At 42.2% G+C, this 20,207-nt stretch overlaps 1 protein-coding gene across 1 annotated transcript in view; it reads right to left on the bottom strand.

Annotated features, from left to right (window-relative positions):
* Nucleotides 1-14,296, bottom strand: part of LOC135165650 (zinc finger protein basonuclin-2-like) — a 112,491-nt gene extending 98,195 nt beyond the window's left edge. Inside the window, exon 1 of the mRNA XM_064127132.1 lies at nt 14,003-14,296. Coding sequence (XP_063983202.1) covers nt 14,003-14,173 — 171 coding nt within the window. The 5' untranslated portion in view covers nt 14,174-14,296. The remainder of the gene's footprint in view (nt 1-14,002) is intronic.
* Nucleotides 14,297-20,207: the final 5,911 nt, after the last annotated feature.

Below are 20,207 nucleotides of genomic sequence, written 5' to 3'. Positions count from 1 at the left end.
TCACGGAGTATTTCCCATGGCTATCATATAAATATTTAATTGTGCATTGAGAAACAAAATCTCATATTCTTGACAGGAGTAAATAATTCTGGCAATTTTCTGTCCTAACAATAAATTCCAAAAGGTATCACAAATCATATTCGTGACAGAAATAATTTTTTTCTTTTTCAATTTGCAATTTGCAATAATAAAACATGGTAGGAACGAATGAGATTATTTCATTAGTGGAATTTTCCCAGCTGAAAATATTTCCGAGACGAATAAACACAAAATAGTTCCAGATTTTCAAGCCCCAACCCCCTTCGTGGAAATATAAAATTAATTAATGAAAGCCTCGTGTATGAACCACTTGGAATGTGGAAAATGGGCGTGTGTCCCTGGGTAAACCTGGGGACAGCCGTGTGGCAGTGGCCAATGGGGCCTCGTGGAAGGCGTGGAGTTGGCGGGTTGAAGGGGGTGAGCCAACAGCCAGGCGACAAAAACTCTGGGTCGACTCCCCAAGCCCCTTCGAATAATATCGTCTACCTCTTGGTGGTATTGCCAGTAAAGGAGACCCCACTATTTTGTCGCACGAGATGTTACCACGAGAGTGGGGATGTCGAGACCAAGTAGTGGGGGATCGATTCTAGGAGATTGAGGGGAAAATTGTGGACTCGTGGTGGGGGGAAACGAGATTGACGACACGCCCAGTGGAGACGATGGTGGGGAGAAATGGCGAGGAAAAGAGGGACACAAAGAGAAGCATCTGGCATAGCCGAGGCGACGTCGTTTGTGGATGACGTGCACGGGGATATCTACTCTCCTGGCCCCCGGGATTTTTTTCAACTTTTTTCTGCTTCAATCTCTATCCCCTCCGCCGTCACCCCTTTTACTCAATTCTCATCTCGTGTACATGTGTGGATGGAGGAGAGCCAGTAGACATTAATTTTCTCACGGGGCATCTTCTGTGTATCGTGGAATGAAATCTACAGATGAAACGATATCTCGGCATTCTTTTTATTTCTGTTATTTCGGGATTAGGTATGGTTCAAGGGGGTTGGGATTATATTCAATTATCAACATTGCATGGTATTTTTTGGATCCACTTATATTATCCTGAACGGCCGATCACTTGACATGCCAGTGGAACGCAGATATTTTCACGTCAATTTGGGATGTGCAAAAGACATGAGTACTTTCATTTTTTTTTCAATCTTTCAGTCAACTAAAAATTACATCCACCATCATTTCCACACGGGAAACTAAAATTCAACATTTTAATTTTATTCGGTACTCATACGGGATTTGTTATCGCACCTTTCACCTCCGTCCAGTGAGTGATATCTACGGAAGGGAAATCCGTCAATAAAAATTATACTTGTGAAATTTTTATCGAAAATTTCTTTCCATTTATTTTTTGTCAACTATCCGGTAGATTGGTCGTATCTCCATTGTCATTTTCTCTCCCATTCTCTTATCTCCTGTCACCCTAAACTCGCTACTAGAGTCTAAGTTCACGGATTAGTCAGTCTATCACTGCCGACCCACGTCCCGCACTTAATCTTTTCCCTTGGACGGCTCTCGGGACGTCTCAGAAACACATTCTCTCTCTTTCTCTCTTCACCACTGGTCTGTGGCTTCCGGGTATCTGGTTGGGGTCGACGCGATAAAAGATACTCCGTCGTATTACATTGTCTAACCTGTTCGTCGTATTTTATCTATTCTCTCTCCCCCCGTCAGTATTTTATTTTCCAAAGATTTATTTATTTAAAGTGATGTATCAAGGCGAATATGAAGACTGATAGGTCCTCACGTCGACGCGCACCCTCAGCCTCTCAGAGTGATTTATCGTTTGGTTCACCCTCTCATTCCGGCGACAACACGATATTCATATTTTATCGAGCATTCTGATTAAGTGGAATAACAGACACGAATGAATTCCCCTGAATGAAAATTATCCTTCGATATGAGGTGCCTTCGGCCTTCTTTTCGACACTTGACATTAAAAGTCACGTCGCTGAAATTTTCGTGCAGCCCAACACCGTCTCTCTCCGTCAACGTTGACGGATCGGCGTGCGCACTCAGGAAATTAGGCAATTTCCTGGCTGTGCCTGCTCGTGTCTGCATTTAATAGTGCATAGTCTTCTTGTAAGGGTTTTACATTGCCCCCTGCGTTGCAAGGTGTAACGTTATAGTAAACTTGACGATCGATGGAATATACTTCTAGTCTCTCGAACGTGTCGTTACAGACACGGTAGCACCTTAAGATTCATGTCCATTATTCTTCTTCTATTTTTCAGGTAAATTAATTAAATTTTGTTTTTCTTTTACGTTAAAAATTCTGCTTAAAACAGATGACTTTTTGCAAACGAATATTTTTCTCCGCCGGAGAGAATGATTTTCCACGAATATATTCCACCCATCGTTAAATTCACTCTGTATTGCGAAGGAACTTGTGCTATTGTATTTTAATGATTGGAAATCAATATCATATTTCTCCGAAAAATTAACACAAAATCATATTATGAAAATGGCAGAGGGAAGAAGCCTGACGACCCTCCGGGATCACTAATGACACACGATCCCCATGGTTGGTAGAGAAACCACTCGTGTACATGCGTATAACTCTGTCCCCCTTTGCCTGCCTCCCCGGCCGATAGTGTGGTACGTGGAAACATTGAATTGGCCTCATCAAAGCGAGCAAACAATGCTCGTGGATGCCGTCGATGGCTCGACAACGTGTGGTTAGCCAAATCACCGTATATACCGTGGGCGCGCACACGCGGGTCGTTGAGTGAGAATACTGGTGGGGCGGGGGGTCAGAGGGTGATAAAGGAGGAAGGGTTATGGTGGGCATAGTACGGGCCAAATACCAGAGAATACTGGAACAATACGTACATGTATTGAGTTGAAGCGTTTGTTGGGTAGTTTGGATACATGGATCGCTGATGCTTCTCACTGATTACCAATGCGTTCGGTGTATCATTGGCCGAAGTATACTCGACAGGGACCAATCTCGGTGTATTGATGCGTGTTACTTTCCGTTGGCTATCATATCGTCAGGATGATACTGATAACTGCGGGATTGTACATATTTTTACCGATTTTTTCAAGTGAAACTTCTTTAGCGGAGCTGATATTCGTATTCTCGCATTCACATATCAGTTTTTGCACCAGTCTCCCCTAGGAAGGCTCACTGATGAGATTTGGATATAGGATGAAGCCCTGCAGAGTATAATACTTTCATCTTCTAATAACACTTGTTGGAAATTTTCAATTTTCTGATTTGTAAATCGCCCGATTTACATCTTAAATATCATCTCGTCAGTCACGAAGGACAACGATCCCCCGAATAAATCCGAGGGTCTTCCCATTCTCCAAATAAAATTAAATTAATTAAAATAGACATATTCAGGGTAAGAAGATTCTGGCCAACTCCAAAAAATATTAATTGGTCGGCTCGTTAGTGGGACCCCCCGTAATGTACGCTAGAAGCTTGACCCGAGGTCGCATTGCAGGGAGTCGCCGGATATATTTGCCTCAAACGTCATTTTGACCTCTCTCTCTCTTTCGTTCGTACCCCTCTCAATATTTCCTTCCCCCGTATTATTTATCGCTCCGAGTGAACCCCTCACGTGCGCGCCCTCCACCCGTGTACATTTCACTTCTTCTTTCGTATCTACTCTCTTACAATAACCAACAACTCCTTAAGCATCGCTTCAACTTGAAATGTGTAGTTGGAAGTGAGGTTTAACGCTTCGTCTTCGTATCGATCACAAATTCACGGGTAATATCATGCGAAACGAAGGGAACACGTCGGGGGTATTCTACCGCTGCAGTTGGTTAAAGTCGTCGCTCGTTAAAGTCAATCATTGTAGCGTATACATTCTCCGATACCGAGGGGAAGAGGGCGAGAGGCTGGATGCGTTGATCCGCTCCATCGGTCCCGCGCCCTCCTCCCCTGTATCCCGTGAGCATTGACGTTGGATATTTTTTTTCTAATCATTAGACTGGAATTTTTCGCTCACCAAGTATTCGTTTTGGGAGAGGGTTTATTTTTCAACATAGCAGCCATTGTAAAAAAAAAACCAATATATTTTTATTTAAATTCTAGTCACATTTATGAATTTTCAATAAATTCTACTTCACGTGATTGACATTCTGCTTCATTAGTGAATGAATTAAAAACTTATCAAATCTCACCGAATGTATATTTTTTAATGTTTCCAATATGGAACATATCGTTCCCCTTCCGCATCACAGAAGTAAATGAACTCGTTACCCCTGCGTGAATCAGTACTGCAATTTGTTTAGAACCATTTTCACCCGGCTGTTTGAGCCTCTATCAACGAAATGACCATTTGAATCGTTTCTGGATGTTTCCCCGAATATACAGAAAAGAGTAACAGCGAATTCGGTCTAAAAGTGGGGGGTTGGCAAAAAGAGGTGGGGAAGGGGCCACCGCCAATCTGTCGCTGTCTGCATTAGCCTCGCACAGTGGGGCTTTTGAAAAGCCTCGGTGGTGCGCTTTTGGACACACAGGGGCTACAGAAAATTTTGCCTCTGATGAAAACCCCTCTCTCTCGCATAAAACCCACCGGTATACTTTTAAAGTAAATTAGCTTTTTAGTTTTCTGTGTAACCTCTCGAGCCCCCCGCCCCCTACCCCACCCAGCATCACCGCCACCCGCCCCGCCCCTGAAAACCTCGGGGATTTGTACAGACATGTAACATGAATGCTTGGAGTATAGGTCGCCCTGTGTGCAGTGAAATAGAGGGATGAAGAGAGAAAACAGACGAGTTATTCGAAAAGCCGAGTGTCTGGCAAGAGGTACACGGATGAGCGGCGAAAAACACAAAACACCGTTGAAAACACGAGAGCGGGGGAAGGGGTGGAGGCTCTTGCGATTCGGTCGAGTGTATGTGGCCTTTTTATCTAGTACGATTCTTTGACCAGTGGTTGACCCCTTGCCAGGGGCCACTCTTTATTTATGTCTCGATGAAAGGAATCAAATTTTTGCAATTGAATGGGGCAAAATTATACAGATGTATATGTTTGAGAGAGTGGTCTAAGAAAGGGGAGGACCTTATCTCTGAATTTTTACTCTCATTAGCCGAATTTTCCACACTATCCACAATTATTTTCATTGGTGTCGTGAAATACCATTTCCTTGATTTTTCAGTGATGAATAATTTCAATTTTCCAGAGCGTAAATAAATCAAATGGACATTTAATGAAAATCAAAAGATCTCCAACGAGTCCATCTCAAAAGAGAAACCATACCCCCTCGCCCATTAATTCCTCTGGCCCCTCTCATTAAGCTGCCCCTTGCCATCTTTTTATCAAGAGAAAGTGGCAGTTGCACTATTTCCATATAACCACTCTCCCATTCGTACCCCCCCCCCCGCCCCCGCCCCTTCCCAACTGTCCAGTCGAGTGACTCTCCACGCGCGTAACAATTCACCTCGTTGGATGGACATGCGAATATTACAATGCAACGAAAACTCTTCCTACAATGCAAAGCCCAGTTGTTTCACTTCTTGCTGAAAGAAAACTCCCCGAGCCAAATGATCGTTACGTAGCCGTTGGAATAGCTGGTGAGCTGCGCTCGGACGTTTAAGACGCTCACAGAGCACACCCATTATACTTTTAAATCCCGAACAATTAGCCGTAATCAAGCACAGGAAACGATGCCAAGCGGCGTTGGTCGCAATTATTTTTAAATAAGAATAGCATACCACGACGGAGTTGTCTTATTTAGAAGGGGCAGGAGGGGGTGAGGAGGTACGGAAAAAAGCCAGGCGGCGACTCCGCGCATTATGTGTGTACGACCGTGATTATTAATACTCCTGGTTGTGAATAAAATGATAGATGTGGGAGGGCGATAACACGACGTTTGTGCTCGCACATATAACCGGACGTTACGAGTCGCGTCATGCCCGTTTACTTTGACATTCTTAGCCCCTTTATATGCTAATATATGGATTTTTAGGTTGAGGTTTAAAATATTATCGACGTCGCGAGAAGTACGTTGAAAAAATTACCCAACTTTTTCCAGTTATTTATGGAGAATGAAGGAGATGAGAATCTGAGAGCTTCAGTGAATTGCCATTTCATCACTAATTAAAGTACTGAGATGTCCCGTAATTTGTGGATTTTTCAATGAAAAAATTGCCGTTGCCTGAAATTCAAGGGATAATTTTCGAACGGCGTACCGACCCCGGCCCACTGATGGTTAAAAATTCATTTTAAAAATCCAAGTGAACAAATAACTCGGCTCATAAATCCAACCAGAAATGATTATCTAAAATGCAGCTCTCGAATATCCTCCAAGTGACGAACAATCAATTACTCGACGGGGAAGAAGGTCGAACCGATTATCGACGCTGTGGTTTCGGTCCTCCGTCTCGCGTAGGAATCGATACGGTCATCGTTCGTTCACCTTGGCTTTAAGAACGAGCGGTAGAAGCAAAAAATTTCAAGTAACAAAAGATGATTACCAGTCTCCGGCGAAACGTAATACATATTCCTGGATGGGTATTTGGCAAGGGCAGTCTCCATGCGCGCCAGAAGTTGCTGGACGAATGAGAAAAGTCTGTCACTTTGATTGTTTGTCGAGAAGAACCGATGATCCGAGCAGTTCTTTTGTGCGATAAGTTTTAATCGACTTCAACCGGACGTCTGCCACTTTTTTTTCTAACCAATTTTTTTTTTATCGAAGTCATGACACTGAGCATTCAGCCTGATTAGCGTTGGTGTAAGTAGAGGGATAATATAGAATAATAAAAATTAATTAATCATCAATTATTAATTATAGCCTAACTGATTGATTTTAAATTGAGACGTTGGGAGATTATGTTCATATTTTAAAACTGTTTAAGGTAAATTTATTTTTTTTAATTCTTTACGCACCTCACATGACATGATGTACTTTACGAGTCTATTCTCAATAGATGAATTATACCCCATGGGCTGTGATATTGATCTTTGGTACCCCTCCATATAACAACGCCTCGGGCATCACTAGGGTGATGACGTCACGGTTCAGCATCCCCTTTACTGGGTCACTGTGCCTACTCTTGAGGCTTTAAATTTCTCCACTTCATCCCCATACCTCCAATGTTTAATACGTTCAGGAAATATTCCCTGACACGCGGATTTCACGTGATTACAAACCCTGAGATCCTTTGAGATAGATCAACTTATATAATTTTATCAGTTCCTCACTGAATCGCCTGATGATTTATAGGCTGAAAAATTACAACTTTTATTTAAAAATCTACTCCACCCGTCAATTATTTACTTCGGCCATGATATTAATTAAGACCATTTCAGGGAAAAAGAATATAATTTGGAAAATATTAGAAAAATGATAATTTATCTAGTAGTTTCTGATTTTATAATCATCCACATAGCAATTTGGATCATGTTCTCGCCCCCTTCACTCCTAGATTATTTTATTTGGGCTGAAACAGCCACAGGTCCTTGATTGCCGGTATATACTGTCCCCCCTCAACCCAGCGCTATTTAGTTATTCACCGTGACGCGCGTTGAGCTCCCCCATCGACAAACACGTTATTTTTTTTCCCCCGTCATCATGTACCTTTTTTCCGTCTCTCTCGGGATGACAGCTCACCGGGGATTTTATTTACCGGCTTAATCGAGACGCTTGACAATGTAATCGAATCTCGGACGTCGTCGATTCCCGGAATCAATCGCTCCTCATCGCGGATTATTTCGGAGTAAAAGGGACAATTTGAAAAATTTAATCGTCCCTACGACGATTTTATGAAAGTCATTTTTCAGAATTTCCGGAGGAATCTTGACGGCCCGTGGAATTCAACGACCATAATTTCTAGAAAAGGGGTGAATCGAATCGGACCACACCGACTCTGGGATGACAGCCGGGAGTACGGGGACAGGTACTCATATATGAAGAAAAATAATGTGTGTTGGTGTCGCCTGGCGATTTAAACGGATTTGTCACAGCGTGATGAGCGTCCTCGAGATACTGGGAAGCCTCGGAGGCGTGTCTGCTGTTCGCTTTTTTATATCGAAGAGCCGCCGAGAGACACGTTGGCCTTGAATTCATCGAATCTCAAATCCGGGGGAAAGAATTTTCAAAACGCAAACGTAATTCTTTTTAAAATACCAAAAAAGTCTATCTGCCATTATGTAATGCATCGAAAATAATGAAAATTCCATTTTAAATCACCTGGTCTCCATAATCGCAAGTGAATTCACCCCATTACATAAATAAATATATTTAACAAGAGGAAAAAAACATCTTGAAGACAATGGCCACAAATTTCCACGATTCCCAGTAGCAAAAGCGAATCGCCTCCGCATCCCTCGAATACCAAACTCCCCCGTCTCGAGTTACTATCGTTTAGGCAAGAATTTGCCAGCTACGTTTCCGCAATATAATTACGTGTCCCCATGCCCCCAGTGATCTCGTTTGGAAAAATAAAAATAAAATACATGAGTGTAACCAGAATGACTGGGAGTCCTCACATGCATTAGTTTAGATCCCACGCCTCGTCGGTATTTTTGTTTTACCCGTGATTTCTATATACACGAGACTTGCGCTTTAATCGCACGAGAGAGAAAGAGAGATTAAATGCGATTGAGAGGAGCACGCGTACAACGGGGTGAAAGTACGTATGGGCTCTCCTGCTGCCTATCTTCTTGCAATTAGTATTGCCGGGGCCTATTATTAAGCCCGGACAAACCGTGTGATATATATGTACTTGCTTCTGGTATAACAAATGTGATGTACAAGTATTAATGATTTACGTGGCGGATTATGCGGCAAGAGGGGGGAGGGGAGAGGAGGGGAGAAGGGGAAATTGGTTGATTCATTTGTATGAGGGATGTTGTCGAAGGCACACTTTTAAATGATCCAATGAAACGCGGTTTCAAGTATTTTTTGCGCTACCCTAGCGATGAAATAGACATGATATAGAATCATGAATGATGATTTAATATTTTTACCTTGAGTCATTGTGGCAGAAATAATTTCTCATCCCCATGAAAAAATATTTTGTCTCCCAAAAAGGCCGGGCAGTGTATCAAAAGATATTCCAAAAATTCCAAACGCAAGGGAAAACAGGAACGACCCCTTCTTCCACGGGTTTTAAACAATTTTAAGCCTCATTTCCCCCCTTAAAGCGAATATCCTGGACTTGTTCGAGGGGTGGAAAGGCCCGAGGATAGGAGACGCGCGCCAAGCCACAAGGCATCTGAAGACGAACCGAGAAGGAATACAACCTCCCCCCTCCCTTTCACTCGAGAACAGAGAGAAACCGAGCAGCAACATTGAGCAAGGTGAACCCTCGTATTTACCAATTACCTAAGTAATCTGCGGCTGCCAGACTCCGTCTCTCTGAACTGTCCTTACTCTTTGCCTGCCGGGCCACCCGGACTATATCTATAAAGCCGAGTTTCTGAGGAGTAGTTATGACGCTGCGGGGTGAGTTTACAGTGCAATATTGTCGTGAGTGTGCAGACAAGTAATAATTGACTCACTATAATTTTAAAATTACCTATTTTTGTGTACAATTTATTTTCAGATATAAATGTAGGGATTTTTTCATTTGTTAAGAGAGCTGGAGAGTTGGAAATCTTCTTGAAGATCAATTAAATAATTATTAGTTAATTTCTTCAAGATTGTTTTTATTAACCGCGGAGAAAATGATTTTAAAAATCGGTAAAAAATTCCAAATATTAAAAGTTGAAACTACGGGTGAACTTTGCGAATCTTAATAGTTTAATAAATAATTACGGCAGTAATTATTACACAACCAAGACCTGATTATCGTCGAGAGCATGTGTGTGAGCAGCTGCAAGTGCTGCAGGTGATATTTTACACATCTCGAATTTGTCTAGAAAATTGGAGAAAGATAATTGAAATAATTGCAATGGAAAAAAAATCCTGAGCAGTCGTCTTCTAGTTTTCGCGAAGGAAATTATATTCCTAAAAAATTCCACTCGGCGTGAAAAAAAAATATGAATAAATGACAGAAATTGAGAGACGTTTATTCTGACACATGTGCCATACGTTGAGAGAGTGAGAGAGAGAGACACATACACATCTGATAACCGGAAAAAAATTGTGGGGGGAGGGTGGCGGGGGGACGTGGCTTAATGGCAACGTCGTAGTGCAATCTGCATACATTACCGTATACTGTAGTATTCTAGACATCTCCTGCGACGACGGGAAACGAGGTAAGCAAGGAGAAATACACAGGAGAATACGTAGGGAACTTGTACGCGCGCACTTTGTCCTGCCTCGGAAGTTTCTCACGGAAGTCAGACAGAAGCCGGACCGTGTGACGCCAGGGCCTTGAGATATAACAAACTTATACTCGATCTTTATCGTTCTCAATGTGCCATTGGGAAAATTATTGTGTGAGGAGATGGTTAAGTTGCATTATTCTCGGGATTATAATTTTTTTTCTCTCATATGTTGAGGATGAGAGAAGAGTGCACATCCTCGAGGTGAGTCTCTGTGGCGTTAGAAAATCCACCAGGTCCCTGATCAATACGAAAAAAGGAATATATAATTGCTAAATAGCATAAAATGCATAAATAAGTGAAAATAAATATTTAATATTTCAAGGGAAAATGAATCAATAGTCACCCTCGATATTCTCTTTAATCACGAAATTGAATTGAAGGACACTCAGAAGACAAATAGTCCCATATCACGACACAAAATTTCTCGCCAAGTATATATGTATACCCCTACTTTTGATGTGACTGTAACAACGAGCTCAGCCTGAAATATTGAGTGCAAAGAGTCGATTAATGACGTCCTTCAACTTCACGGTGACTATGCAGGAATACAATCAATCGGATTGGCGGGTTTGGCTTCTGTTGATGGCTGGATAGGGGTGGGAAGGAAAAGGCGAGTTGATCACGCGAGTTTCACTCCAAGCGAAATTTCATCGAGGACACGAGCGTCGAATGGCCTCGATAATTGCGAATCAATAGTTGGAAAAATTGTAGAGTGAGGAAAATTTTTTCGCCCATCAGGCGGGAAAAAACTTGATGAACGTGAGGAGAAAAAAATCTGAAAAGTTGACTATTCGGTTGAGTTGTGAAGAATGTCAATGTTGAAATAAGTATTGAAGGGACTTCAGGTGCAACTAGGGTGCAGCATTTCTTATCCTCGTGTATCGATTTTTCACAGCTATGCCACCCCCTGGGATAGTTACACCACAGCAAGTGAAATCCAATGGGGAAAAAGGACAAAAGGGAGAAAGGATAGCGAAGAGGGACGGAAAATCGACGCGATCTTAGAAGGGGCGTCGTATCGTCGAGCATTACTTTTATTCCGTGTCATTTGAGCCCACACCCCGCCCAAACATACTCCTGCCACCCTCAAACGTCTCTTATATACAGTGGTTGCAATAGATTTTCCCCGAGTGCTTTCCACCCCGATCTTTTACCGAATGTCGTAATTGCTCTTTTCTCCGTGAAGAGATGAGAAATGTACGTTTTTATTGCCCGGGGTGATTATGAATAGCTAGTTTTAGATTTTTCAAAGATCTTGTTGAATAACTTTCAATTTTTCTCCAACAAAAAATTTAAATATCTCGTCACATTATTTTATATTCCCTCTCTCCCGTTGTGAAGCAGATCAAATGAAAAATTAAATTCAGATTAAATTGTAGGTCAACTGAACCGTCAAACTCGTTCTCTTAGACTTTACATTATTCCGTCAAAATCCCCTCTCGAGTGGCGCAAATATATTTGTAATACCACAGTCCTGAAAATTTAATCCCAAACACGGAACGTTTTTCTGAATGTCCGTGTCCTAACCCTCAATCACTGAGAGCCTCTTACCGCTGGTGGATACGATACACCGGGGAAAATTCTTGGACGATCATGAGAGAGCATACGAGCTGTATCAAATATGCAGAGCGGTCGAATCTACGGTTATACGGTTGTATTACGGAATATGAGGGTTGGTCTCTTACCACTCGCTTTATGGCAGTCGTTTTGTCAAGTAAATCTACTCTAAAATCGTTACCGCCAAATGGCCCGGGCGCTCACCAATTTTTCAATATACCGATACTCATTTCTCCTCCCTCGGTCCACCACTTTTGCCTCTTATTTTTATCATTTTCAAATTATCGATTGCACAACGCATTGTCGAGATATCCATATCCGTGAACAGCAATGAATTTTTAATCAAAGCCTCGATTTTACCGACTTTGTGTAATAGAACTCCTCGAACATTTAATGAGACGCGTGATGGCCGTCGAGCATGACTTCCGAGTCTCATCTGTGCGACGTAACCTATCGGTTATTTGAATAATAAATGTATGGGTGCGGGACGGTCACGCTAGCCTCCACCATGTCACTCGAAATGTCAGGTTAGACCTTCAGACTTGGGTTGACTGCTGCAACGTTGGCTATTAACTGACAAGTTCCCAACAATCCGGAAAATTTTTTTACTCGATGCCATTTCGGCTAATTTTCACATAAAATTTCTTATGCCGCAATTTGTTGTTCAACTGTTGTTTTGTATCATCGTAAGATAGTTGTTCCCGTAGTATCCCGATTAGAGGGCGTTACAAGAACTATTTACCAAATTGCCACGAGATAATACAAGGGGTGAGATTTATACGCGCGTGTCTCACTGCCACTCTTCTTATTTTTGGCCACCCTACGTTACATGTCGATGCAAGAGGGGAATGTCCAGCTCATCGAGGGCACCCCTGCTTCTCCACTGTTTCAGTTCACTCTCAGGCTGTCCTCATTCCCGCAGCAATATGGGATTTTTGTATCCACGACACGTAACTCAGGACATGCCCTTTGAGCGCCGTAATAGCTACTGAAGATTCATTCTCAACTTGGTATGAGGCAAATAAAATCAAAATGAATGTATTCCGTGATAATTATTCATGAAAATTAACATTAAAATTAATGAAATCTTCAACTTTAAGTCCAATTATTTCTCAGTAGTAATTTTAGTAAAAATTACCGTAAATACATTCATTTATAATCTCCTGAAAATGACCATCTGATAAATTGTATTTTTCCAAAGAAAAATTATGAAAAAAATTCGCTCGCGACGAGGCATTAATCATAATTATCCGCCAATTTTCCCAACTTTCTGATCCAGAAATGATTGTTCCCCCTGCAAAAAAATCGAAACGGAAGTCTTTCAAACCCCCCTCACCCCCCCTCCATAAATACCGAATATATACCATCGAATATAGCACGATATCCTTGTATTAAACACAATAAAATGAAGAGTAAAAAATTAAATGCAGTGCCCCGAAGACGATACGTAGTTTTCCAGTCGAACGATCGTTGGACTAATGTTCGCAGGGATTCAGCCTCTAAATAATCCCTCAGACAGTAAAAGGATAATGACCAAAGCTGTACCATTCCACGTTGTATGGATCACGGAACTTACGATATCGTGTATTGGTTATATGCACTTGGTGTACCAAATGGCTTCGACAAAATTTATATTACTCCGATGGAGGCTTCACAAGTTCGGTACAAGGGAGGGAAGGGGTTGAAAATACTCGATATTTTACGAGTTAATGTCGAAACGTCGTATCGATACGATGATCGGGTACCCTGGTATTATCCACCGATGACCTCACGATTCTCTTCGATGGTTAGTTGCGTGCGAAAATTTGCAAGAATGAGAACAATTTATTGTGAGATGGCAAATTATGGTGATATTCAATTCGACGAATCCCCATTCGTGCATCTCTAAAGAGACGGTTCATTTAATTATACTGAATAATTTTTTTAATGCAAACATGTTGCTGGTATAAAATTATTCTTTCATTCTCCCCTTATTCAAAACTCGGTATTAATTTTACTTCCGGGTCCTGTAACTATCTCTGAAGACTTTCAGTAGCCCTCATCTCCAAGCACCAGTAATTGTTTGCAATGATTCCAGTTCAATTGCACCTGGTTTCAATTCTACTTTACTTTTATTTTTTTTTCTCAAGGTCAATCACACCCATGCCAATACGTATAGGTACTCACGGTAGAGAAGCCCGATGCAGTAGTTGGAATACCATTGGTGACCTCAGCACGCAACCTTCCCGCAGTAGAGCGAGAGAGACAGATTCCCTGATTGATGCAACCCTGTAACACACGCTCTCCGATGCACTCCGATGCTGGGTGTACTGCACCGCCCGGATCTCTCTCATCCATGCGGCCATGAATCCCCGCGTTTCAACATTTTTTCACGCCTCAAATCACTCCCACCTACCTCTGTGTTATCTTATAACCGATAATGTAGCCTTTCAACGCCTCGCGAAGAAAGGGGGAACGATTTTTTGTGCTGAAACATTTAAATATAGAATAAAAATTTTCTGGTAGGAGTTTCATTGAAAAATTGTCTCTGTTTATGATAGTATCATTATTTTTTTAAATAATAGTTTATTGATAATCTGATACGGGAGTACTTAGTAGATATAGATCAAAGTCCTATTTAAGTGCCACTGAATTATCGAATAGTTCGAAAAAATAAATAAAACGCACGAGACTGGAAAATATCCGTGAATATTGTTAATCGCAGTGAAGCCCGCCCAACAATCAATCAATTTTTCGCAACGACAACGCGAAAATACTTCCCAGCGTCCAGTAAACAACCTCTCAGCCCTCCCCCCATGGAAGAGGTTTCGAACCGCGCCCACCAGTCTCAAAGGGGAAAAATTCAAACAGACAGTGAACTAAGGGAAGCGTGCATCGGCTCCCGACACGGAACGTCGATCCCCAGTAGGTACAGCCAACACCGGGGATGCTGCACACACTCTGTACATCCACAATTGCTTGTGTATTGGTAGCCATGTGTTTATATCCACTCAGTGAGAGAAAAACGAGAGAGGCAGGAGCAGTTCACGAAGGCACAAAGTGTATACGTGCTGCTTCCTCACCACTGCCATTGCTCTGTCTCGGTTGCACTCAGGTGTACCAATGGTTTTTTTTTCAGAGTCGCAAGCGAGAGACTCTCCCACTTCTGCAAGCAATTTTGCTGAGTCGCGCGAGAATGGGAATGCCATACCTTATACGCTAAAGCCATTTGCACTGATCGATCTCCGAGAGTATTTTCAAGGCACCTGAGACGCTTTCCATTTTGTTTCCTCAAATTTTCCACACACGAAAAGACAAGTTGCATTAGAATTACCCAAAAAACAATAAATAAATATTGAAAATGGAAGAAAGATCCTCTAGTTTTTGCTAGTTTTTGCGAATTTTTCTGTTGGAAGAAATAAATTATTTTGAAAAAAATCCGATAAAAATGGAGACAAAAATTGCCCCATGATGTTTTCTGTACTCTCAGGCTTCTCGACCAGAACCGGTATAATGACGGGTGAAATATGGCGCGAAGTCATGTGGAAAATATCGGCAATTGAGGGTGCACGAGAGCCGCCAATAACGCTTGCAACCGGCGACAGATACGATTTTGACCTCGTGAGATATCTCACCCGGAGTATCTCCTCATGCGCATTATTTTTCACCAAAGCAGAGCGAAAGCCTTGATTTAAGGACTTCTTATCGATGAAATTGATCAATCGTTGCCACAAATTAGCAATCATACGAAAACAATCAATTTTTTTCCAAAAATATGCCGGATACCCTAATAAATCAGATAATTAAACTTCCCCTGGACAAAAATCACGATGAAGAAAGCCCACACCGTCTGAGCCTCGTAAAACAACCTTAAACCGAATAATAGCCTCGTCCCTCATTAACTGAAAAAATTCATTGTAAAAGAATTCATCTGCCTACTCAAAGAGCAGAGGTACGTAAAAGGACAGAAGTACTCGGTTTTAACGATTTCGTGAAGAATTGCATCACGGAGGAAATTGGGTCATTGCTTGGGGAACGAACCCCGGGTCATTCCGGGTTTACGGCAAAAAGTACAATTTCACCCTCTGGATTTGTTCCTTAACGGGGGAGAGTATAATGCATTGTGAAGTGTTAATGAAGGGGCGCAGCGTTATTCCCAGGGACTTGGGGAAGAAAAAAGCGAGAACGTGGGGTCATGCAGAGGAGCTCTCACAACTTCGAGAATTCCATTGAGTGACGTCGTGACTTCATGATGAAGTAGACGACGGGATTTCTATGCAACTGACTTCAAATGAGTTTATTAATTCTGGTGAAGTCGTAAAGGGCGCATCGTGCAGGTGAATTTAGTTTGTTTTTCTTAAGTCAGGTTTTCGAGTGCCATTTATATCACATATGCATTATTTATATGAAACTTCAAAACAACTAGTAGATAAAAAAAAATATTTTGCATAAAAGTGCTCATGATACCCCCATCTCCTACCAAATTCAAGATAGACACCATAACCAACAAGTTAGAGCACCAGTAAAGCCTCTAAAATCGTACGAGGGTGAGTGGAACACCAAGAAGAACCCAAACCACTGACCGTACTTCATTACCCGGGAGCCCCTCTGCCTCCACGGGTCATTCGTTATCATTTTTACAACTGCCGGCCATTCAACAATGTCGAATAAAGTCCGTTAGGTATTGCCGGACGAAGACGTGACGCTACACTTGGGAATTTTCCGGATCTGATGCAATTCCAGGATAACTTCTCCATAACCACAAAAAAAACGTTGGATTATTACACATCGTCCAATAATAATAATTCGATAGACCCTTTGGTTTTCAATTTTCATAAGGACATGAGTGAAAAAAAAAACGAATTATATTGAAGGTAAATTAATTTAGGGACTGCCGCGAAATGTCCATTGACTAGTCAGCCATAATGTGCGGTAAAATGTGATCTGAAATTGAAGTGATATTGAAATTTCCAACCCTCACCGAGTCGTTTGATTAACGGCTTCAGTCGACGGCCAGCGGAGCGGGGAAAAAAGCTTGAAATAGGAAGTTTAATTTGAAACGTAAGCACAGTAGTGGTCGTTTAACAAGGCGAACTCATTACCATTCGTCAATTTGAAGTACACAACGTAGCGTAGTGACCAATGGCTCTCTATTACGTGTAATGGCCAACCGCCCTACATCAGTCACCGTGTCCCTCACTACTTCAGCCAGCGTTTCTCTCACCGTTAACATTATAACTGCCGGTTTCAAGTCGACACGGGGACACCCCAATACCTATTATTCCCTATTGTCATTCCAGAAACTAATCCCATTCCATCCTCTGGATGGCCAAGTACTCCCAAGTAATTACAACAAGACCACGAACTGTCTGTGCTGCCATCATAAAGAATATCCTGATGTATGATACCTGATAACGCTCCTTATGGGAATCCAGAAGGCTGCTGAAGTCGGGTGATGGTCGGGGAAGACGGATAGACTCGGAATGACCTTCGATCGTCCAATGTTGCTCATTGTACCAAGTGTAGGGTCAAACGAGTTCCACTAACGAGTTGACAAATCACCTCTCGCGGGGATCGTGATGCAGGAGACCTATAAAACCAAAGGTCGAGGTTAGTTCGGGGTCGGATAATACTTTTTATTTAGGGTATAGTTTCCGCCAAGATAGAGGGAAGCAAATTCGCGGTATTTTCAAGTCACAGTAGAAATTCGCTCCTCCACTTCATCTTCCTATGTGTCCGACCAACATTGTCAGCACTCGGAAAGCCGAATTACTGCGCTGGGGAGTCGAGTTCAGATTTCCAAATCATTCTCGTATCAAAGGAATAGTAATAATAGAAATCCTCCCTATTTTAGATACCTCGCCATGACAAAGTCTCCCCTTCCCAGCACTGAATATTTCACAAATGAAAACAATGACTTTAGTACTGTATTTGAAGAATTGATTTCCTCAGCCACTGTCTCATTCACGCGTCACGTACAGATGATACATCAGTCTTCCTCGAGCCATCCAGAGCCTCCTCCTCGCAACCCAATATCCATTCGATACTAATACACCAGCTCACACTCTTCATCTACGTTCATCTCAGGTGAATATCCACCAAGATATTCACCCCAGTGATCTTCGTCATTCACTCGAGCATTTCTGGTACCAATCCATGCCCAGAACACATATAACCGTCGCGTACCATAGGCGGCGCTGTACACCCTGTTATTTTCCACAGGGCAAATTATCCCTGGATATATACTCAAGAGGGGGTGGGGGGGAGGGGGGGGGAGAGGAGAGAGGAGGAGAGTCTACCACTGCTCTCAATGCACTTGCCGGCTCTTTTCAGTGTGCGCCTATATCCATCTTTACTCTTCCTCTTCTCAGACGTATTACCCATAGTTGGCCTACGGAAGAAGTAGCATCTTCGCGCACGTATCTTGAGCCACCACGCCGCATCAAGGCACGTCCTACTGAATTGCGGCTCGAACCATTCGTTTCTTTTTGATCATTCTTTACCAGGGTTTTTTACTCTTTCTTCTTCCAGTCCCGAGCCTTCATATACTTCGCACACGATTATTTCAGCGTATACACCTTGACTGCGGGCTTCAACTTTTCTGGGACTACTTCGATATATAAATCGAAAAATTCAATGACCGTGGGATGTGAACCGGTGCGGGACTCCCGTGATACGATACACCGATCGCAATGATGATTATGAGAAATGGAAAATTAATTAATATTGGAAGATTGGAGGAGTACCAGTTGTTTGAGAATTATTTGTGTGACAATCAATTCAAATATAAAATACTTGAAATACCTATATTGTCTACCCATAATGATCGGTAGCTAAAAACATTAGACTATTTTTTTCTGGAAAAAAAAACCTATTCTATCGGAATCTATGCGCAGTTGTCACGAGGTCACCTCTCACTGAGTTGGTATAAATATTTAGACTTCTGAATTAAGACGAGCTGATAAAACAGTTCCAAGTAAGAAAGCGTGCGCTCTGGTACGTATCAGAGAATCATTAGCTTCCTCCTTTGCGCTATATCGGTGGTACTTGGGCCCGTCAATTTCAGAGATCTCTCGGAAGACCACACGAATCGTGACATACTCAGGTCAAGTGTCGCCTTGGTTAACCCCACGTCACAAAAAAATCGATGAATCAAATCATCCAGAAATAAATATGAATATCCGTTTCATCTATTTCAAAGCAATCACTCGAGAGATCGTAAAAAAAAATAGCGGAGAAATGTCGCATGACGTCAAATACGAGGCTTGCGGCGACGCCTGACAGGAGCTTGCAGGCCACACGGCCATAAGTATCGATAACGCCAAGTGCTGGTTTAAAAACTCTAAACACACGTGTTGGATATATTCCATGCCCCGAAATATCCGAGGGCACATGGACGATTCTACTAACACCAGCGGGAGAGACTGTTTTCGCTAAATTATCGTTCTTCCCCACCGTCGGTTCGAGACGAGGGAGAAAGAAAAGGCGAACGTTTACCACGTGGTGAGGTACTTCTCAGTTTTGGAGACTGGAAATAACCGAGGCTTTACAACAAAATAAATAATGCCCACACCAACTACCAAATTAATTTCAATTATCATTGAATTAAAAAGCAATGGCAGAAAATATTTGTGCGCTGATTTAAAGGAATGATAAATTCTATTGTTGGCTCACATCAACAAAAATCCATACGTATCACCATTACTATATTCCCAGCAAAGCCCCACCTCGAGAACCCGTAAATTTCGAAAATTCCCGAGTGACTTGACACAAAGGGGTGAGCGAAATCAACAAGAAACAACAGTTGTGACGTGAGTGTGTTTAGGAGTAGGCCACTTGCCTCCTCGAAGAGTGACACTTTGGCTAAAGGGTTCTTTCTCCCTTCAGCGTTCTTGAAGGGGTTCAGCGAGCCCCTCGACCCTCATCCAAGATCAGTCCCGTTAGTTTCCCCAAGAATAAAGAGTAAAAGGGTTGTACGTCCCTTGATTGGGCCGTCTGTTATTGCCTGTCGATTGTTGCCGTTTTCTCCGTTATTAAATTAATATAACAGGCATACAGAAGGTAAACTCATCGGGGGAGATTACAAGGTAGGGACGAAGGGTCACTCGTGTGTCCAGTTTATTCTTTTATTTGGAAATGTCAGGGGCTTCCCATGGGGATTTTAGTACGTCAAAACCCTTTCACTTTTCTTTGGACGTTAGACACGTACTCCAGGGGAGGGGGGAGCGCGATGAAACGTGATGGTAATCCATGAACAATCAAGAGGGGGTGACACATTATTCAATGAAAATTCGCATAAATCGTAATGCGAAATTAGGTACTCCTGCCTGAGGTGGAAAATTAGGGCTTCCTGTTGTCAAATGCATTTAACGTTGAACTACAAACGGAAACT

Source organism: Diachasmimorpha longicaudata, chromosome 8 (assembly GCF_034640455.1).
Source record: "Diachasmimorpha longicaudata isolate KC_UGA_2023 chromosome 8, iyDiaLong2, whole genome shotgun sequence".
NCBI lineage: Eukaryota > Metazoa > Arthropoda > Insecta > Hymenoptera > Braconidae > Diachasmimorpha > Diachasmimorpha longicaudata.
The sequence above is the reverse complement of the archived record's forward strand: the minus strand, read 5'-3'. Positions and strand labels throughout refer to the sequence as shown.